This window comes from Trichoderma evansii (assembly GCF_050947405.1).
Source record: "Trichoderma evansii strain SZMC 28006 chromosome Unknown GGI43scaffold_27, whole genome shotgun sequence".
Taxonomy (NCBI): domain Eukaryota; kingdom Fungi; phylum Ascomycota; class Sordariomycetes; order Hypocreales; family Hypocreaceae; genus Trichoderma; species Trichoderma evansii.
Genome location: NW_028145179.1, coordinates 354,865 through 376,011, shown reverse-complemented (window position 1 = coordinate 376,011; position 21,147 = coordinate 354,865). Strand labels below are relative to the sequence as shown.

At 46.2% G+C, this 21,147-nt stretch overlaps 7 protein-coding genes across 7 annotated transcripts; 2 read left to right on the top strand and 5 right to left on the bottom strand.

The window, feature by feature from the left end:
- Nucleotides 1–336: 336 nt before the first annotated feature.
- On the bottom strand, nt 337–2,102 carry GGI43DRAFT_223461 (uncharacterized protein). Its single transcript, XM_083200400.1, has 5 exons — nt 1,819–2,102; nt 1,629–1,733; nt 1,183–1,565; nt 1,055–1,119; nt 337–984 (listed from the first exon to the last, which is right to left on the bottom strand). Exons 1-5 carry the CDS (start codon nt 1,969–1,971, stop codon nt 533–535), a joined length of 1,158 nt encoding a protein of 385 aa, XP_083056409.1. The 5' UTR covers nt 1,972–2,102; the 3' UTR covers nt 337–532.
- A 2,786-nt stretch (nt 2,103–4,888) lies between these two features.
- GGI43DRAFT_425714 (SMP-30/gluconolactonase/LRE family protein) lies at nt 4,889–5,953 on the top strand (the record flags this gene model as incomplete). The annotated part of the gene is made up of 2 exons (XM_083208543.1): nt 4,889–5,583; nt 5,647–5,953. The coding sequence occupies 2 exons, from the start codon at nt 4,889–4,891 to the stop codon at nt 5,951–5,953; spliced, it is 1,002 nt and encodes a 333-aa protein (XP_083056408.1).
- A 392-nt stretch (nt 5,954–6,345) lies between these two features.
- On the bottom strand, nt 6,346–8,289 carry GGI43DRAFT_430764 (general substrate transporter; the record flags this gene model as incomplete). Its single annotated transcript, XM_083209316.1, has 8 exons — nt 6,346–6,611; nt 6,679–6,754; nt 6,810–6,985; nt 7,044–7,186; nt 7,244–7,669; nt 7,728–7,964; nt 8,033–8,110; nt 8,181–8,289. The coding sequence occupies 8 exons, from the start codon at nt 8,287–8,289 to the stop codon at nt 6,351–6,353; spliced, it is 1,506 nt and encodes a 501-aa protein (XP_083056407.1). The 3' UTR covers nt 6,346–6,350.
- Nucleotides 8,290–11,081: 2,792 nt separating this feature from the next.
- Nucleotides 11,082–11,285, bottom strand: GGI43DRAFT_416282 (FAD-dependent oxidoreductase; the record flags this gene model as incomplete). Its single annotated transcript, XM_083207270.1, has 1 exon — nt 11,082–11,285. A coding segment is annotated over one exon (204 nt), but the record flags the coding sequence as incomplete, so codon positions are not given.
- A 1,863-nt stretch (nt 11,286–13,148) lies between these two features.
- On the bottom strand, nt 13,149–15,467 carry GGI43DRAFT_223387 (major facilitator superfamily domain-containing protein). The gene is made up of 7 exons (XM_083200398.1): nt 14,970–15,467; nt 14,861–14,918; nt 14,519–14,805; nt 14,051–14,464; nt 13,787–13,998; nt 13,549–13,720; nt 13,149–13,495 (listed from the first exon to the last, which is right to left on the bottom strand). Exons 1-7 carry the CDS (start codon nt 15,144–15,146, stop codon nt 13,259–13,261), a joined length of 1,557 nt encoding a protein of 518 aa, XP_083056405.1. The 5' UTR covers nt 15,147–15,467; the 3' UTR covers nt 13,149–13,258.
- Nucleotides 15,468–16,081: 614 nt separating this feature from the next.
- On the top strand, nt 16,082–18,441 carry GGI43DRAFT_416280 (Zn(II)2Cys6 transcription factor domain-containing protein). The gene is made up of 4 exons (XM_083207269.1): nt 16,082–16,344; nt 16,397–16,764; nt 16,814–17,790; nt 17,848–18,441. The coding sequence occupies exons 1-4, from the start codon at nt 16,183–16,185 to the stop codon at nt 18,360–18,362; spliced, it is 2,022 nt and encodes a 673-aa protein (XP_083056404.1). The 5' UTR covers nt 16,082–16,182; the 3' UTR covers nt 18,363–18,441.
- On the bottom strand, nt 18,146–19,783 carry GGI43DRAFT_223430 (3-hydroxyacyl-CoA dehydrogenase family protein). Its single transcript, XM_083200399.1, has 3 exons — nt 19,415–19,783; nt 18,734–19,366; nt 18,146–18,684 (listed from the first exon to the last, which is right to left on the bottom strand). The coding sequence occupies exons 1-3, from the start codon at nt 19,482–19,484 to the stop codon at nt 18,464–18,466; spliced, it is 924 nt and encodes a 307-aa protein (XP_083056403.1). The 5' UTR covers nt 19,485–19,783; the 3' UTR covers nt 18,146–18,463.
- Nucleotides 19,784–21,147: the final 1,364 nt, after the last annotated feature.

Below are 21,147 nucleotides of genomic sequence, written 5' to 3'. Positions count from 1 at the left end.
GACGGGAATGAAAGACAATACCATTGGCAGTCATTCTGCGCTTGTGACTTCCAATGTGCTGCGGCGTGCTCCACTCTCTGGCGAGGATATATCAAGGTAAAGATATCTACCTTTGGGTAGCATAGAGCACATAGTCTCATGCATCATCGTTATAAGAGACAAACGGTCGGAAGCGGCCCAGTTGGAGAGAAAATCTCTTCTGAGCACAAAGCCTCTGTCCTCATGTAGCCTACTACTGTCCCTTTAATAGATTTGCCAGCTGATATAGTCGGGACTCCAGGCAACCCGCTTGATTTCCACAACGTACAGGTCGGATGCTTCTGAATATGATATGACTCGCAGGTCCATCAGAGTAGCGAAGAATGAAGACAAGTTGGCCCTTTGAGCCTCTTGTGGGCAAAGGGTATCTAGTTGTCGTCATTCTCCGCGACTCTGGTGGACCCGGCTCGGGTAGGTGATTAGGTGATATTAACTAGCAGGCGGAGGAGTGATGCCAGCCTCCTTGATGAACTCCATCGTATGGTAAAGTGGTTCATACATTTTCTTCAGTGATGAGGAAGCTTCTGATCTTTGATCCCTCCATCCGAAGCTCTTCCTCGCTCTCGTTGTCCCCCTTGTGTCTTTTCGACCCCCATACGGACTTTGGATCAGCAGTGATGGTGGTGATTGTCGTTTGGAAATTTCCTGGATAGTTGTCCACCAACTTCAACCCGTTTGCCTCCTCATCGTCCTCCTCGTTACGGTTAAAGGTAGCGAGACTGAATGGGTCTCGGGATTTGTTCTTCCTCGATCGGCCGGTAGTCTGGCGGTTACCCATGGAACCGGTGACGCCCTCTCCAGTGGGTGGCATATTCGATCCCATCGTAGACCACCCCAGCTTGGCCGCAATCTTCCGGAAGAGCGGTCGGATGGTTGCAAGGCTACCGGCTGTGATGGCCAGGCCTTGTTCTACAGTTGACCAAATTGCGATATCGATGGTGGCCCCTACAAAATGCCGCGATTAGTTAACCTAAACCTTGAGTACCTCGGCAGGGAGCCTGTGACAGTAACTTACACAAGAAGTCGAGAGTCTTGAAGTCCTTTACATAGGGGAATCGAACAACGACGGCAACACTCGCACTATTTAGAGTATTCTTAGCGAAAGGCCTGACGAAAGAAAAGAAAGGGGTCACAATAACTTACACGCATGCCATTAGCATAACAGGGATCAATGCAATCTTGGTCTTCTTGTTCATCTGGAGTTGCAGGATGAGTGCGATCGGAAGCAGTGCAAAAGTGAAATCGCAGATGACGCTAAAAGCACTGTATAGGTAGGTAAAGGCGATGATGACGTCGATATTGATGCAGGACCCGTCTTGATTCTTGTTCCAGAAAAAGGAAATGGGGTGGCATTGAAACGTAGTGAGGAATAAGAAGACGATTCCTGTGATAACACTGAGCGACATGACGACGAGGATAATCCAGTTGTGAATCCGCTCGACGGTGATGCGTAGAAGGAAGTATCCGATGGAGATCTTGGTAAGAACCATCGTTACGCAGTACCAGATGTAGCAGAAATACCAGTACTGTATGATATGTTAGTTTCTTGGCCAAGGATTGCGGGCTCTATAATCATATCCAACACCTACCATCAATGCTTCCTGTATATCGTGCTCTGCGAGATCCCAGTAATGGCGGCCGGTACCATAATGTACACCCGTTAGACATACAGAGCAGAACGCTATAAACGTCATCTATAGTCGGAGAGATGTCAGTAACTCATAATTACGGATGCATCGGTAAGAATCGGTGCTGCGAGGTGGTTCATCTGTCACATACCATAGCGAAGACCATGAGATAATCATCCACGCCGAATGCTTTCACGAGACTTATTCTCACATAGCATCTAAGGATTGTAGCCGTGAGTGAAAAGACTAGCAGCACAATTACCACAGCAATAAGCTGCGGTCCACGATTCGGAATGTCACCCATCGTGGCTCGTGCCCCTCTGGCGAGCAGGCCAATCGGTCGGTGCTGGTGGGAAAGCTGTTGAAGGCGAGAGAAAATGCGAGATGGGATGCCTTTCGGAAACGAGCGGAAAGTGAAAGTCGGTGTCTATACGAAGCATCACATCTCTTATAGCATCAATGGTATGGTACTGCCAAAACTCGGTTCGAGCATGAGTAGTAATTAAATTTCTCTTTTGCCCCTGCTTGCTCACAGATGCGGCACCGCGGATTCCCAGAAGCGGCAAACTAGTATCTACGTAGCGTGCTGATCGGCGGCAGTTTACCCTTTATAACAGACCGTTCTCTACATCTCCCGGCTTCAATCTCAACAGTTTTAGAATTTTCTGGCAGTGGCGCAGTAGTGAGTGTGCAAAAACGAAGCGCATATATAAAACTGGGGAACTTTCAAGGATAGTACGAGTCATGTCAGGGGTTAGCAGCCTCTGCGGGGGCCAAGACCCTCGCCGACGCGGATATTAGCCAAATGTGGCAGCAAAGCCTGCTCCTTCACGGACTAAAAGGTCCAAGCATCTATCGATCTATCTGCTTGGCCCCAGGCACGCATCGACTTCGCATTGAATTGCTCGCTCACTCCGTGCAAGATAACCAAAGCCTCGATTGGACGTGTGGATAAGAATCTTACCAAATCTACGAACCCCCAGTTCTTGGGATTCGTAGGTGATTATCTGTGGGGGAGCTGAAAGAGATCCACCCCCTGCCACGGCATGTGTACGTATTAGTGGCATTCGGCGCCCGCCAAGTGCCTTCTTTAGTTGAGGGTGCCCCTTTCACGACAAGACTCGCGCAGATAACAAGGAGAATCTGTCCCACGAGCGAAACTATCCATCCAACTGACACTCGTACTTCGTATCCCCGATAAATCTGCGCCCCGTCACTCCCTAGCGACAATCAGTTAGCCGGCATCTCAACTCCACTGCCTGTTTTGCTGAGAGCGGAGTTTAGCAAAGTAACTTGGTTGACGAGCTCGGTAGAGCGTGCCAGTCTGTATTGCCATAGCCAGCCCTACCTAAGCTTTAGCATTCCGGCACATGCGGAACTGGCAGAGATAGAGTTAAGATGACCAAGCTGCCTCGGCTGCAGGTTCATGCCCATCCCAATTAGCTGGGAGCTACCCCTCAGCGGCTTGCCATAACGCAGCTACTTTGGACCTACTCAGGGCTGCAAACGAACCCAAACAGGGTGAAGAATTACCCGTGGGTCCACTACTAGCGACCAACTAACTATTTCGGCTTTGCCTTGGTTAGGTATAAGATCGCTGAAAAGGCTGAATACTAGTATGTATACGGAGCATACACTAGCTAATTACTAAAGCTTTTATAATAAAGCAAAAGGTATAGTAGCAAGAGGCTTAATACTATGTCTATAAACAATACAAAGGAAGCCTAAAATTAGAGGGAACCGCTTTGAATTATGTTTTTCTAACCGGGGGCGTGATTATTATTTTTTTGTTATTTTTTTAATGAGAGAATTGTGGCTATTAGTAAGAAAGCCGTTTTATCTTCAGGACGGTTTAGCGACTTTGTGCCCTACAATGGAGATAAGGCGGAGCCAAGAAGCAGTTGGCGATTTAAAGTGAAACCTAACGGGTAAATTGGCCTTCGGCAAAGACGGCAACTTAACTTAACCCTTATTGACATCAGAACGTTACACGCCACGTTTTTGGGTTTGGGGTAATACCAAATGCGGACCAAACCATTCTCCCTATAGAGACGAACTGGGGGCTTTGATGCTCTCAACTTGCAGAGCCTCGGCGCATACAAGTAGAATCTTCATATGGCTTTAATAAAGTGAAGTTAAGCGATAGCCACAGGTCAGCACACTTCCGCGGCTGTCTACTGAGCGCAATCAATTTGCCGATAGATCAACATCGTGTTCGGTATAGACTAGTGCCTAGGAAGCGTCGGCATTGATGTTGACGTCGAGGAATGATATGTCGAATTATCTGATTTTCTCTGTTTACTACGGTATAGCTTCACAGACTACAGTCGACAGCGTATCTAGATTTTCTATGAAAAAGCTTCGCTAATCTGATTGAGAGACTGTGGCGGCCCACGTTTGCCAGAAAAACAGGAGAGCAGCCCTATGTATGCGTATTGCGTACATCAAAAATACGCAGCGGGTTTAGGCGAATTGCACCATCTGGCGGTCAAGCATTTCAGCAGATCCTTCCGTACTGTAGAGAAGCTTGGCCAAGCTGTCCGATAAATTGGTGGCTTATACATACTAGACAGGCGGCGTATCCGGTCCATGGGCTAGTAGCAAAAGCTTTCTAGAAGCCCAAGATGAAAGGGCCGATATAGACAGAGGGCTGGCTTATGAGCCAAGCGGTTCGGCCGTCATCATAATGTCCGATGGGCGCTGCCATCGGCGGACTTATAACCAAGTCCGTCGATTCCGCACTAAAAGGAGGAAACGCAGCTGTGGCGTTGGACTAGGGCCCATTGTAAACGTTGGCATCCGTATTCTATGAACAGTGGCAAATGTGCCTTGCATGTTGGAACGCCTTACTCTCTTCTTGACGCGTGCCCTGAATCGTGTTTGGTGTATCAGTAGTCCTACTTCGTATGTGGTTGTAAGATGCCTCTCTACATTGACTTCACGTGTCCGTTGTTGTTGACACCACATGCTGCTAGCAGGGGCAGTCCTCGCTAGCCCGAAGTTTACACGCCCTTTAACACGGCAAATGATCCCCGGCAAATGAATCGGGCAAAGAGCCCAATTACAAAACCCCGAATACGCTACAGATGCGCTGGGCGGTTCCAGTAGCCTTTCAGGCTTTTGTGCTAAATATAACATCGTGCTCACACTATCCCAATTAATTCCAGGCATAATAGACAACATCTAACAGGCTTGACCTAGCCAGCTTGTATGTGCAAACAATGGCAACCTATGATTCGGCATATGTGGTCTTTGATGACTTGGTCAAGGAGATCTTTGGTGCTTCTCCAAGCTTAGAGCTGCTGCATGAAAACGCAGCGTACCCATTCGCACATGAGGCGGGTGTATTCATCCAAGAAGACAACTCATTGTTTATAACAAGCAACCAGTTTATAGATCCACATACCAACGTACGTCGTATTCAAATCACCCGCGTCTTGTTCTCTGACGACGGAAAATATGTTGGATGCGAGGAAATCAACCCGGAACAAGTGCCCATGGCCAATGGGGGCGTGAATTATAAGGACGGCGTGCTATTTTGCGCTCAGGGAACCCAAGATCGTCAAGGAGGTCTCGCATTCATGGCATCCAGGCCACCGTATACATCACATCTAATGCTCAGCTCTTTTCATGGAAGAGATTTCAATTCGGTAAACGACGTTGTGATTCACTCAGACGGCTCAATTTGGTTCACTGATCCTATTTATGGATTTGAACAAGGCTTTCGGCCAAAGCCAAGGCTACCATGCCAAGTTTACCGATTCGATCCTGTACGCAATTCGATTCGCGTTGTGGCTGATGGATTCGGAAGACCGAATGGCATCTGCTTCAGCCCAGATGAGAAAACAGTCTACATTACAGATACCGACTGGATTCACGGAGATGGGACTACGGATGACCTTCGAGCTTCTCACATGTAAGATAAAGTCTACCTCTTGTTGGTTTCTAGTCTCGAGTCTGTAGCTGACTTCAAGGACAGTTATGCTTTCGACGTTGTCAACTACTCTGGTCAGCCATTCTTGACCAATAGGCGTGTATTCGCCATGGCAGACACAGGTATCCCCGATGGAATAAAATGTGATGTTCACGGGAATGTATATAGTGGTTGTGGTGACGGAATCAACATTTGGTCAGCCGGTGGTATGTTACTGGGAAAGATTATTATAGACGGTGGTGCCGCCAACTTCTGTTTTGGGCGCGAGGGGGCAATGTACATTTTAAATGAGCATCGCTTGTGGCGGGCACAATTAGCGCCTTCTACTAAAGGCGCATTACTTGGCATTTAGAAGAAGAAAAAATTCAATGTTTTCACGATGATATTCGTCTCTCTTCTCTTTCAACCCTCTTGTGCTTCCTATTAGAATGTAGCTTGATATATATCACAGATTACATAGCCCTATTAACTTTGCAGACACGGCATATTTTTCAGCATACAAAAGACAGACTATGTCTATTACAGGGTAATATAGCTTTCTTAGGGAAGTGGCAAAGGTCCATCACGCCAACAAAAGAATGGGATGTTCCTCGGAACTAAAACACATTGATGATTTTTACAGCTAGTCTTAGTAGCTATTTTCAGTATAGGGAACATTGTGAAATCGCTCAATAGACAATCTATTTTTACTATTTAAGATGGTTGGAATATTTCTAGTTGAACCGGGTTATGACTGTATTATTAGCTGTTCAGACACGTTCACTTGTTTCATTCCCAATGTGCTCCACCACGGTCAATCCCATGGCCTTGTCTCGCATGGTCTCGTCTTCCATAGAGTCAATAATGTCATCTCCTGCAAATAATCGATCAACATCTTCCAATTCTAAACCTTTTGTTTCTGGGAAGAAGAAGAAAATGATTGGCACCCAGGTCGCGTTGAGAATAGCAAAGACGATGTAAGTCTTCCAGCCAATATTCTCAATGGCAATTGGTGTAATTTGCACGATCATCTGTTCGCCGTGTTAGTAAAGCCAAAGAGGTTCCATTAAGTTACTCAGATAAGGCGTGCAAACTGACATAATTGAAGATCCAGTTGGCCGCTGTGGAGATTGATGATCCCTTTTGGCGTAGTCTCAAAGGAAGAATCTCGGACCTTGGCCTTGGTTAGTCACCAACTCATAGCCCATTCCTGAACGCAGAAGACTTACGGATACACCCATACTGTGGCCTGGAAGCCAACTGTAAACGCGCCTTGGAACACAAAAAGCATGGCTGTCGCGCCAATTCCGGCGGCATGTGCAATGCCGGTCTTATTCTGCACCTGGTATATGAGGGCGGCTTGCACAGCCATGGCGGCTGCCATCAAGCTTATCATTGATACAAACTAGATGATATTAGCATCTTGGCCACTTCTTCCGGTATTGAACACAAATCTATCTTACCAATGGTTTTCGTCCTATTCTGTCAATCAGGAACCATGGAATAAAAGAGGCTACAAAGAACCAAGTCTGTAGGAAGCCAGACATGAGTGCCGACATTCTTGCATCAAATCCGATGCTTTGCGAAAACAGGGTATTTGTGTAATCTGTAAACTCGATTAGAAAACTGAACAAAGGATTCTGAGCTTGTTTTTATTATATACAGATAACTGCGTTGATTCCACCAAGTTGCTGGAAAGCTTGAATGGCGCATGCAATTAGCAATCGGGTCTGCGATTTGGCACGATCGTTCTTGAGCAAATCTCTCCACGACCCGGTACCAATCGAGGCCTCGAAAGCGACAACTTGCAATATGTTATTATGAAGACGCTGTATTTCGACGTTGTCGACTGAGGTGGCGTGCATTCTTGCAAGAACCTCGAGACAGTCATCCGGTCGATCATGCGAGGCTAACCATCTCGGCGTCTCTGGAATGAGCATCAAAATGCCAAACATTGGCAAGATGCAGCAACATTGCAGAATAACTGGGATGCGCCAGGCGTAGCTACCTGTGTGAGACGAAAATGCATAATCGATCCAGTACACGAGGAAGATGCCAAAGTTCAAGGTTGACAACTGAGCACAAACATCTTGAATTTTGTCAGTTTAGCGAGCTGTAGAAATTATTCCAGCAGCCAGACGACTTACACATTCCGCGAGTAGCTTTGGGGCTGAACTCGGCTTGCAACACCGGAACAGTTGAGTTGATAATGCCGAGCCCAACGCCAGACACAACTCTTCCCACGATAAGTTGGGCTCTGCTATAAGAGGATGCTTGCAATATAGCACCGACGACCATGATCCAGCAGCCGTGGCCAATCGTCCATCTGCGTCCGAGCCTCTCGCCAAATATAGCAGAGAGGATTGATCCGAAGAAACACCCCACTAATTTGTGCGTGTAAGCCACAGCCTTAGCGATCTCAAGTCGCGGTTATTCGCCAGAGTAGACTGACCTTCAAAGATGGCAACGATGAGACCAATCATTTTAGAGTCCGGGTAGTCGAATGAACTAACGAAGGGCGGGGAATTGACTTCGCAATGAATAAGCATCTCGAATTTGTTCTCTATACATCCGCTCTGCAAGATAGCAGAAGTACATACCCAGTCCGCCCATAAGGCCATTGTCATATCCAATCAACATAAATCCAAGTGATGTTAGTACAGTAACGGCAAGCAAAAGCGCTCGGCCTTGTAACACGGGTAGCGCCATCGCGACCACGGTGATCGGAAGGTCGACCCAAGCCTTTTGAAGCAGAAAAAATAGAGAGACAAGGTTATATAACACAGACTAGGTGTCTATTGCATTTATATTGTATTCATATCCAAGAGAGACAGTTGTTTTTGTATTTATTTAAGTATAAACTTGTTGCTGTAACATTCAGTAGTCAAGGTAAATCTAGGGTAACTAAGCCACTTGGTTTGAACTCTGGTGACTCGGTTCAAATGCCGCATCATATGCCGTCGGTTACAACGGCACAAGACAGGCGTCCATTGTATTCTTAATCTATCCATATTCGGGATAAATGGTCGTTTTCGCATTCCCCAAATTATACAATGGTCGATGGACATCTGGGGTAAATCTGGGGTAGCTAGGCCGTTCAGCTGTCATCTGTCATCTGCTTCTCCACATACCCGGCCTCGGGGGTGTTCCCATTGATCAAACGTGGCACTGTTCAAACGCCGCAGCAAATGCCATCGGCTATTCAAGCAGCCATATCCATACAATAGTCTAGTCTATTGGCAATAGAACTCAGGTTACAATACATTGGCGCATCTAGAACGTGAGCGCCACATGCACTACTACTCTCAGCTAGCGCAGCCTACCATTGGTGCTGCGAAGCACTTGACTTGACATCCATTTGCCGAAGCAGCTTAATGCAAGCCATCGTTCATACTTACCAATGGTAAAGAATCGGAGAAGGTAAAGCCCTTGATTGGTCACTGAACGATTTTGACACAACTTTAGAAGAATTGAAGGAAGAAAAGTGGTGCTGCTAGCAGCACAGCAACTTCTAGTGACGCCACGCATAGAACTATGGGATACTGGAGAAACCTACAATTGCATACGAGCAATCGGTGGCTCACTGACTCATATAGCGTAGCCCATACGTGTTTTATATTCCTGCCAAGTTGACACATTGCCAGACACTCATGCGTAGGGCAAATTCAACATTTATGAGATGCAATGCTATTTATTAGCTGAGCGATAAGCGACGCGATCTCTCAAAGAAGCTGCCTCTATCCAGATTTATAAAAGAATGGGACACGATACATTTCTCTTAAGCCTTAATGTGCTAGCAGAAGAGGGTATCAATCTTGAGAGAATTTAAGATGTGGAGCCTACCGGCAATTGACTATACTGTCAAAAGTTGTAAGCTGCTTGCTGTGTGGAGAGTATACCCGTCATCGGAATGTGGGGGTGGCAGTGAAGTTCTGTTCTATTCATGGTAAGATGTATATGTGCCTGGGAAGGCATCTGGGGATCAAAACAATACTTTGTTGTAATGCGTGGTGCGATGATGATGAATCTCCAGATGCTTCAAGCTAGAAGTGCATATCCACATCGACTTAGCGGATACGTACCCCTCTACGGTCTAGATGAAGAGCCTAAGTGTTGGGGGGAATTTAACGCCAATATTGAATTTGAATTGGCAATTTTGGTTGATCTAGAGTACAATAAATGCCCCCGAAGTATGTTATTACTGACAGACCAAAAGTGTACTTTCACATATCCAAAGTAAAGGGGAAGACAGAACTACAAAGAGTGCCTCTACTGCTACTACTTGATATTCAGTCCGTTATAAACGACTACAAACAAGAGTTATGGATGAAATCCAAAAATCGCCATGCATCCGTCTACACCAAGTTCCAGGTAAACTAAAAGAAGCAGAAGCAGTGCAGTCTTTAAAAGCTTTGAGAAATTCAACCTCAATCACATCTCCTCTACCTCTGTGTCTCAGGGCTTGAAAGAATCTGAAGACAACATTGGCTTATAAAGGACTTTTGACTTGCACCTATGTATTATGTAAATAGGGGGTTTGTATATTTCGTAGAGGCAGTTGAGATGAATACGTAACAGCGATCAAACGTCGTTTCGAATTGCCTTTTAATGAGCTAAGTTTAGTATATAGTAGGTATTCTACATCGAAATATATTGAACATCATCTAATACATAATTACTGAACACGGCGAACTGTGTATATCCACCAGGTCTTATCAGGGGATAAATTTTTGGTGAGCGTTCGAAGCTAGTCCGACACCTGAAACTATCCCGGTACAGCCAATCAGCTGTTAAACCATAGAGCATGGCCCCCTCTATGGAGTTGTTAGTAACAGCTTGGCACGAAAAGCTCCACCCTATTCCGAGTCTAGTGGTGATAGCTCAACCGCAAACTTGCGTTCCGAGCCATCTGTATCTGTAGTAAGAGCTGCGGCCGGAGCTCGCCTAGCGTTGCCAATTCGGGTCTCTGTATTCAAAGAGACAGGCCCATATTAATAGGGATATAATTGCGGGCCCGAAAACCGTCAACCATGGCTTAATGTCCGGCCGGTCATGACTCAATGAATGAGCTTTCGAAGCCTACGAAGTATTATCTCTTGATTCATTCTAAGCAAGACTAACAGATATCCCCTTCCCATCAAAGACGCATACCATATTCGTAGCGATTTGATCAAGCTAATTGGTACGAGAAACGTTATCAAGCAGTTCTCTAGTTGAATATACATGACACCATTGAAGTAAATGATCAGAGCAACCATATCCCGCTCCTCAGCGGTCATCCCTATTGGAACATTCGATCCAAGCATCGACGAGTCTACGTCAAGCAGTCGTATTAATATCAAGCCGTGGCGCAAGGGAATTAGACTTACGTGGTTAAGAACGTCATAGCCTGTAGAGTAGGCAGACATCAAAGGATGGCCGGCAGGAACGTTGGGGGGATCATCAATAGGCTTACCATCCCACACATCTAGTGAAGTTGTCCCAAACGGTCTTTGTTTGTACTATTCATCTCTAGCCTGCTGTATTGGTTCATCATCTGCATGAGATACTTTCACGAGCTCATGTCCCATTCTAATGAGATACTCTGCGCGAGGTTTCCGAATCTTTTCATATGCCTCCAGCACGCGTGGTAGATCATTGATATCCTTGGATTGGTCGAGACACTCGGCTAGACATGCTGAATCCTCGATACAAAGCCCAGCACCCTACAACCAAGAATTAGTTACTGGCCCTGACATAATTTCCAAGGGAACAAGCTTACCATGCCTGTGTAGGGCAGGGCATCACAGCATGGACTGCATCGCCAAGTTAAACAATACGCCCGTTGCTGCTCGACCATCTGGATGAAGGGGCATTTCAGACAGCCTCCAGATCCAACAATCATCCGCGTTACTCAACTCTAAGAGCTTTCGGAAGCGCGAGTCGAAGTTTTTAAACCTTTCTTGGGCGCCTTTTAAGTCCCCGCGTGTGAACCAGTCGCCTTCTTTGCCAGTTGGCTCCTCGACTAGGAGACAAATGTTGAATGTCTCATTGAGATCAGGCACGTTCAGTCCAATTCCAACTTGCGCCGGCCCTAGCCAGAAATTGTTTTGCGTCAAAAACTCAGCCAGCTCCGGAATTGCGCCAACAGTTGCCCGTGGTATGTTAATGTTATAACCGGAAATGTTGGATTTGCTATTGATATCTTTACCCAGTAGTTCATAGCGAACAACTGATCGAACTCCTATACGCAACAACTAGTTAGTTATTTGCTTCAATGCCGATTCTTAAATCTTACCGTCAGCTCCAATAATAATATCGGCATCTGGAGTTTTTCCGTCCTTTAAATAAAGTCGTGGAATAGACTGATCAATTTTCTCCACTGAGCTGTCAAATAATACAGATACGCCACGCTGTGCAGCTATCTCTGCGAGACTCTCCTGCAGTTTATATCGGCTATAAACCCACTCACTATAACAGCGTGTCAGTAAATTTTATACATTCGTAGCTTTGTTGCACTTACGGATAACCATATATTCGTTGTGTATCTTGTGCCATTCTTGTTCCGAGGATTGTTCCTGTGTCGTAACGGCGATATACAATTGGTGTGTGCGTATTGAGATTTCTTTCCTCCATGATTGCCTTTATTTCATACTCGATCAAGATACGTGTTGCGTTTGGCCCTAGGCCAACTGGTCCACCAAGTGCTCGGCACGATGCATGTCTTTCTACCACTATAACATTGTGGCCTTTGCGTTGGAGAGCGATGGCAGCAGCCAGACCAGAGATACCGGCGCCAGCAACTAGGATTTGAAATGGTGGCATTTTCAGTTTGGAAGAAAACTAAGACATATGACTCAAGTTCCCAGCACGACCCTACCTAAGGTACAATATATGGCTGCTCATCGAGGATATCTCATATATAAGTCTGCACACAGTAGATCACACCCAGTAATCTCACTCAAAATCCACGTCAAATTTCCGGCAGCTAACCGATACGATCGACACAATTTACGGCTTCGGAAACAATTTGTATCCGCCACTTACGCGATATAATTGCTGCAGGTGAACTTATAACTAACTGTCTATAATTCGTTGTTCTATAATCAAGTGGTCACGTCACAATACCCCGTCTTGCTGGGTCTAGCAGAGCGTGATCCTGGAAGCTGACCTGGGCAGCTTTGCTGGCTGTAGGGTAGAAACGCGGACCGTATTCCGCCTTCAGATTTTACTGTACATACGTCAACCCACCAAAGGGATTGGTGCTAAGATAAGCAAGGGATGTAAGAGCTCTTAGTGATATATTTAAAGATTTAACCCTATTGTGGAGAATTCTTAAGAGATAGAGGTAGCCTGTCTTAGCCCTATAGACTATTGTAAAGAGCCCGCGAGAAAGAGGGTCGTCTCAAATGAATAGTGTTCTAAAATGGTGCCAGAAAGGGTCATAATTGATAATTATTCTGTTACTTTCCGAAGCTAAAAAGTTCTATTCAGCATATAGCTCTGTTTAAGAGGCGATTCATTTGAAACGGAATTGATACGCGAAATTTAGGAGGACCGATAAATCAGAACGACAATAGATGTAAAGTGAGAGGGGTCGCTACGAAAATTCTCAAAATAAGAATAAGAATTACTATATTACGTGTGTATCCAACTAAAATTGGTTAAATTGTCTTCGATTCTAACCCCCATTTATGCCTCACAGCATATATCTCCAAGTCAATGCTTTGTCACCTTTATCAGACAGCTGCTCCACAGTGTATTGATCCATCTCGCCTTGGTTCACCTTGGCTTCGCGCTTCCTGTTGATTTGCATGTATGCAAAGACTAATATAAGGGCAGCAATGATTCCAGCGCTGATGAATCCAAGCTCCAATGCATGACCAAGGATATATCGAGGGCCGTCCTTTTGTCGGTAGAAGTTGGATGCCATGGCCTATTATAATTGTTAACATAATCTGGGAATTCACTGAGGATAAATGAACCTACTCCGCCAAGATTTCCGATACCAATTTGAAGCGCCATACCAGCGCTTCTCTTGTAGCTGCCGGCCAAGTTGTTTGCAAGCCAAGAAATGACACCTGGGAAAGCTGGATAGATGGCGCAGGCTGTAATAAAGACACCGCCGTAGACTACCTTGGGATTGCTAGATGAGATACACCTAGATGAAGGAACAATAGTCAGTTTGATAGGTATGGGACTGGCTGGAATTAGGAGAGAAGCTTACATAGAGAAGCCAACAATCATGACACATAGAAGAGTAATGATGAAGGGGCTTCGCTTTCCAACGCGATCCGAAACATATGCTACGACAACGGCGAGAATAGCAGCTGTGATGTAGATAGGGACCGTCATGAGCTGGGCTTTGTTCGACGTGTATCCTAAATTCTTGATAATGGTGGGAAGAAACAAGCTGATTCCGTATAAGGGACAAACGATCTAGCCAAACGTCAGAGCCGTGCTAAAAGGGAAAAAAGAGTCAATTACTTACACCCCAATAAACAACGATGCTGACCCAAATCTGCCAGTCTTTAAAGGCACTCCAGACATACTTCCATTTGAACTCTTCAGCCTGGGCAACCTGCACCTGATCTGTGTCAAGTTTTCCCCCTTGGCCTTGATACTTCAAACGGTGTACCACAAAGGCTCTCTCTTCCTCAGTGAGGAATGTAGCCGTCTCTGGGAAATCTTGTATGATGAAGAAGGCCAGCACCGCTGCCACAACTGTCGCAATTCCTTCCAGGATAAAGATCCAGCGCCAGCCCTCTAGCCCAGCAGTTCCATCCATCTTGGCAATAGCAAATGCTAAGAGGCCGCTAAAAGCACCGGCGATTGAGGCTGCGGAGAAGAACAAAGCTTGGCGGAACTGGATCTCATGACGACAATACCACATGGTTAGATAGTACTAGAATTTTCATTAGCTGAGGACGAACCTGACGACACAGTCAGAGAAACATACGGCAACACCTGGAAACAGACCAGCCTCGGTGACACCTAGGAAAATGCGTGCGATGAGAAGACCGTGATAGTTTTTGACGATGCCCATTAGAGTCATCACAGTGCCCCAAGCGACCATGATCGTGGGAAGCCAAATACTGGGCCGGAGCTTCTTGAGAAGCAAATTTGAAGGTACCTCAAAAGCTGCATAGGTGAAGAAGAAAACAGTTAGACACCAGTTGTATTGGTCGGGTAATAAATTGAGATCCTCTTGGAGGCCCTCGATTTTCGCGTTGCCGATATTTCCTCCTATTCAGCGGCAGCGTTAGCATGATGCTTATGGTGATAATTTGACTGCGCTTACGGTCTAAGAAGGAGAGGAGATATAGGATTGCAAGCATGGGGATCAACCGAAGGTCCATCTACATCACTTTATTAGTACTATCGACTGTGTGAGGTTAGAGCAAACATACCTTGCGAAGAATCTTCTTCTCATCCAGATGAGAGAAAGAGTCTGGAGTAGCGCTTGAAACCGCTCTGATACCATTGCCGTCGTTAATCTCTACTTTCCCACTTTGATCAGAAGCATTGACTGTCTCCGTCTCCATCACGCTAGCTTTCTCATTAGGAGAACCGTAGGAAGCCATCATGTTAAGAGGAGACGATAACACTCCCTAGGTGTGATTGTTGAAGGATGGTGCTGGTATGACTTTGTTAAGATGAATGGATTGGGTCTCATTGAGCTCAATAAAAGAGAAGCTTGCAAAGCTTGAAGGCTTGAGCTGATACCAAAATGTCGGGGCTATCAAGAGGTTGAAATATGCTCTCTCCACGCCATATATAGCCTTGCAGTTGTGAACTTTGTGGCTAACAAACCAGCCCGGTCTTCTGGACTTCTTTGGTGAACACTGTCAGTGGCTGACGAGCTGGCAAGCCTTAGTGGTGCATTTGGACAAATCAGGAGGTCAATGGCTGGGAAAACAGGGCATAAAACCTGGGGAAAATGGGTCTTGTTGTGCCCCCCGCACTTTGTTGGATGAACTATTGTCTGCAAGGGGAAGGATGTTTGGATGTGTGTGAGATAGTGATTTGAGGTTAAAGATCGATGATGATAGTAATGATCGGATCCGAGCTGTTTAAAAAATGAGTGCTTTGTAGGCGTTGACGAGTCATGCACGAGTAACATATTGCACTGATTCTCGCTTGACGCCACGATTATTATCGGTTCCGATGATCCATGTTAGCATCCATTGGGTCTTGAAGCGATTGGCCTGGAGAGGGTCTGATCTGGTTCAGCGGCATCTTATTGCCACTTTCAAGATAGTCAAATAGTCTATTCGTAACCTACTCCGAAAACAAGAGACGGCGTCTTTTCTCGCCCCCCGCGCTTTCGTTTTGCAAACAGTGGCACATTTCCGTTCTAATTCCCTACTAGAATACCCCGGATCCCCAATTTTTTCTATCATCGGGATATTTACCCCGCATTTGGAGCGCTGAGGGGCTCTGGCACAGTGGTAAAAGAACAGAGACGGATCCGATGGGGTTTTGGAACATTTTACATCGAGTCTTTTTTTTTTAATACAAGTAATCTCATTCATATCTACTCGGATCCGATCCCTGAGTGACGCGTTGTGACTCTTCAAGACTCAGTTACCTCCATACGCCCACTTGACTCATGTTCAGACTATGCAGAACCGCGTCGTCACTCGTCGTACCCAGTTTTCTAGTTGTGATGAGTGCCGCAGGTCACGCGTCGCATGCGACTCACAGAGCCGTCGCAGTGTTGCGGGTAAACCGTCAGCTCCCTGTACCCGTTGTCTGAATCGAAAAAGAGCCTGCACATTCAAAGTGAGATCAAGATCAAGTTTCTGAGATGAAATGAATTAATCATCATATACAGTGGATTCAAGACGCCAAAGCAGGAGCTTCTACTAAACATGCAATTACGCCGTCGAAATCGCAAGGTCGGCGTAGGCGAGCCTCTCATCTTGTCACTGACCAAGTATTGGTTGAGGAGCCAACTAGTGCACCTACCCCAGAGGTGGCTCCCATCAATAGCAATGGTTCTTGGCAGAGTCGACTCGGGCCAACACCATTCTCACGACTCGAGTCTTTTGACGAGGCTTCACCGGAGCCAGCATCTACTCCATCAGGCTCTGAAACACATCCATTGAGCAACTCCCACTCTGAATGGCTTCAGACTATATATAGACAAAATTTTGAGGTTGTCTTCGGGTCTTGGATGGGCCGGTATAGCTGCCCTTTCTTGTGAGTCCACAGCACAACCATGCTCCATAGCTTTAGCTCATCAATATAGATTTGGACAAGATGACCTCGCCGAACGGTATATTAGTATATCAGACTTGTGTCGTCACCTTGATAGATATATGGCCGAAACGTCGAAAGGGAACCAAGGTTCGGTCCAGGAACAGTGGACCCAGCAGGACAAGAAAAGAGACGTTTTGATTGAACAATCCTTGCGCAATGCGATTGCTGCGTTCGCCGCAAGATGGCTGCCAATCACCTCTTCAGATGACTCGGTCAGCGTCGATAACCCGCACCGAATCCAGACTATGTGGCGTGAAGCTCGAAGAGACATGCTGAGAATTATCAATCGCCCCTCGTATCGATCGATGCTGTCCCTTTTTCTCTTTGGCTTGACTCCGATTCCGATAGGTATATCGGAAGACGAGGAGGCGGATGGTGTCTCTGGACAGGTTTGCATCCACGCGGCTTTGCAACAGGTCCAAACGCTTCGAGCTCGACAGAGGCATCTACAATTCAGCGGCTCAAAAGTGTCTCCGTCGTTGAGTACGACTTCGATGTGTACCACTCCAGAATCTGCAGATACTTCTAGCTTTATTAATGCGGAAAATATCGCATACTGGGCAGCAATCACATTCGACACGTCAGCATCTCTCACGCTCAATTGCAGGCCACTCCTCTCATCAGGGCTCTTTGGCTTTGAGTATGAGTTTACATGGAAACTAGTGCGGACCTGCTTGAATGTATTTAATGAATCTTCAAAGAGTTGGCGCCTGGGTAGTGCTGAGATGACAGATGAAAGGGCCAACGAGATTATTGCAGCTGCCGCTTGCTGGAAGCTGTTGGGTTGGAAACTGGCTGCTATTTTCAAGGAAGCTCTTCGGGATGGTCACGACGAGTCCGAAGTTCGAAAGGCTCTTACCTATGTTAGCAATTCTATCAAGGAATTTGATGCTACAATTCGTCCTTTCCTCGATGAATGCCACAAGCGTATGCCGTTCCTTGGTCAGCAAACAAAGCTTCGTTGGTGTAAGTGTGTTCCGTCTAATCATACCAATACCTTTTGACTGACAATGGTATGACCAGTCTCTCTCATGCTTCACTATCACTTGAGCATATTGATGGTGCTGGATACGATAGAAGTCGTAGATCGGTATGACTTGCTTGTTGACCTCAAAGATGCCAGCATTGAAGCGGAGAGCACTGTCATGAATGCACTGGCGTTTGGTCTTCATAATACTATTACCCTGAGACAAACCATTGATTCCCCTTCGCCGGGCTCGCCGCCGGAGAATGGAACGACACGTTGTATGACATTTACTGTTCCACTTATCGCTATTGACCCTTACCCGCATCATGTGGTTGCGTCCGTGCAACTCATGCGGAAAGCGATCGATCGAGATTATAAAAATAAAAGAATAACTCAGGAGTCGTATGATAGCTTAAACTCGACTTTGGAATCTGCGATGAAGCATCTCCCCCAGAGCTCAAAGTCAATCCAAGCAGCTCGGCAAAAGTTTTCCTCGGCAGGGCCAGGTGATGAGATATTGGAGGATACACAAATTCCGTACAGGGATTTACCAACGTCTTTGCATGGTTAATGGAGTGATTGTGAGATTGAGGATCAAATGCATTATAATTATGGATATATTTTAAATTTACAATAACTTTATCCCAACGATTTTATATGAAGCGATTGCATCTATGCTTGTGCCACAATATTCTGTGTCCCAGGTGCCGGAGCCGAATCCAGTGCGATACTCTTGGTTTGAGGAGGATATAAACCTCCGTAAGGAGATTTTGCGCCGAGTTTACCCTTGGAAATGTATTCGCGACGCAAAAAGTCTACCGTATTAGTAGGAGATAGCTGGCGCTCCTTGATGTAGTGGTCTTCGATGAGAGCAACAGTGTCCAAACCGACAACTTTAAGTATGTTAATAGAAGTGTCAAGCCCCAAGGAGGAAACACTAACCATCCATAAATCTACAAGGGCCTCCCCAGGATTTCGTCAATTCCACACAGAGAGTATCGATTTCCTCGGGCGTTGACACTCCTTCGGCGAGAATGGATAGCGTCTCTCTTTTTATCGCCGCCCAGAGTCTGTTAAAAATGAATCCTGTGCATTCCTTTCTAGCGAAAAAGGGCTTGCAGCCCACTTCTCTCTGTCTGTCCATTAGAAAAGGGAAGATTTCTGGATCTGTATATCCATCCGTCATCAGCTCAACTACCATATTCTCCGGAGGCATGTAGTAATGCGTGTTCAAGACCCGCGATTTTGTGGCGTCTTCGATCTTCTCAAGCATCTCAGAAGACTTATATGATGATGAATTGCTGGCTAAGATGGCGTCTTTGGGGGCATGAGTTTCGAGTTCTGCGAAAGTGTCTATTTTCATTTGAATGTTCTCAGGGACCGCCTCAATGACGAGCCATGCAGTTTGGACCGCCATGTCAAGGTCTTGGAATATTCTGACGGTTCCAGTGGGTTTATTTCCGGCAGCAGGGTATTTCGCGGCGTTTATCTTGATGTAGTCGAGACAAGGCTCATGCTGGCTTTGATTTGGCTCCCGAATTTGGACGTCGTATCCAGCCGATGCCCAGATGCAAGCTAAAAGGTTAGCTTGAATTGCATCTCGAGTCTCGCAGCGTTACGAACCAATGCGTCTCCCCAATACGCCGCCTCCTAAGACGGTAACTGGCCGATTGGAATAGTTCTCTGGCAACATATTTGTTGGTATGGTATAAAGAAACAAAGTGGTTCAAGAGATATAGGTGACGGGTAGGATATCAAAGGATAGAACTGATTATCTAAAAATAGAAAAGAAATTCCAGACACCAGCAGACAATATATATAGCCAGAGTCCAGGGATGAGAGCGCAACCCGGTCCTCTCCCGAGTGTTGTTCAACGTTGCAAGCAAGGGCGTTTAAATCGGGGCCCTATCTCCCCAGCCCCAGTGAGCATTGATGACTGTGGGCCACTCTTTGCGTGGCAACGACCGTAAGGTGCACATTTGGCTTGTTTTGGTCATTAAGAAGAAGGAGGAATTCGAGGTGTGGGGGAATCTAACAAGCAATTGAAGCAGCGAATCCTAAAATTATGCGTATTGGCTTAGCGCGAGGTTCAGTTATAATGATCTGAAATGGACAGGCCATTGAATATGGAGACTCCGCAACCTGAAAGGTGGCGCGGTGAAGGCTGGTGCTAGAAATCATGTCCCATTGCTGTAAAAGACCGGAACCGATGGCCTTGAAACTGATGCCGACTCCACTCGATACCACAGTTTTCATCGAGTTGCCAAGCTTCATCGGATCCGATGAAACTTTTAGCTAGCAATGGTGGCCATCACCCCCCATCTAGGATTTAAGCCCAACCCTAGCGCCCTGTCTGCCTGTCTGGAGGGTTTCAAGCCATTGACTGGCGAGTAGGGATTATCGGATCCGATAAGCTGCCCATGGAAGTAGCTATCTGGAGTTGTTGCATGAATCCAGCCTATCCTATCAGTCCATGCTAGCGGTAAGAAATCCCATCGTAGTGGCATAATGATTTCTTCTAGGCTACTGTAGTTAGGTACGAGTGCGGGGTATAGAGCCTTTAACGCCACCAGCAACCCTAATCCTTTGCGTAGAGAGTCATGAATCCCTCCTGCGTAAGCCCAGAACGATAGCGTAAGTTCTGTCATCCTTTTGGCTGTTCTAGAACATATTACTCTAACCCTATGAGATCTTGTTTCTTCTCAGGATCATGTCTAAGCATATCAACTCAGCCCGGATACTTGTGACCTGCAAATGCGCCAAGCATGAACTCTATTTCCCTATAGCACCCGCAAACCCCCCTTGATGGTTGTCAATTCTTCCAGGCGCATCAGATCTTTTTCATGAATAATAATATAGAGAAAAGATTAATGTTTTTATGTTGCGGCGGGCATGGCCGCATCCTTTATTCGCATCCGATAGTTGAAGTTCGCTGGCGTGGACATCTCTGGGGAAATGGGGTAACCAGGGGCCACTTAACTGTCATAAGCTGTCACATTAGGAGCTCGAGACGGCCAAGCTTTGCGGGGTGTAGGGTTGTCATCCATGTTGTCGATGGCTCTTTTTAGCATATGTATCGTAGATTGAGCCATCGGTTCCGAGGGCTGTCAGAGAGATTGAGAAATACGCCTCAAATCAACTGCCGATAGCTAGCCAACTCGTCAAAAGAGCCCCTCTGTGACTGGACTTTTGCTTACGGCCCGTCTGATCAATTCCCACATCGCTTGGACATTTTCTCTGACCCCCTGGAGCTTTATTTCCGTCTCTGGGAGCGACCTTTGCTGCCTTTACATTTCTCTTCTTTTGCAACTTGGAGTTCTTACAAAAACTTGCTCTTTTCCTCTCGTCGTTTATTG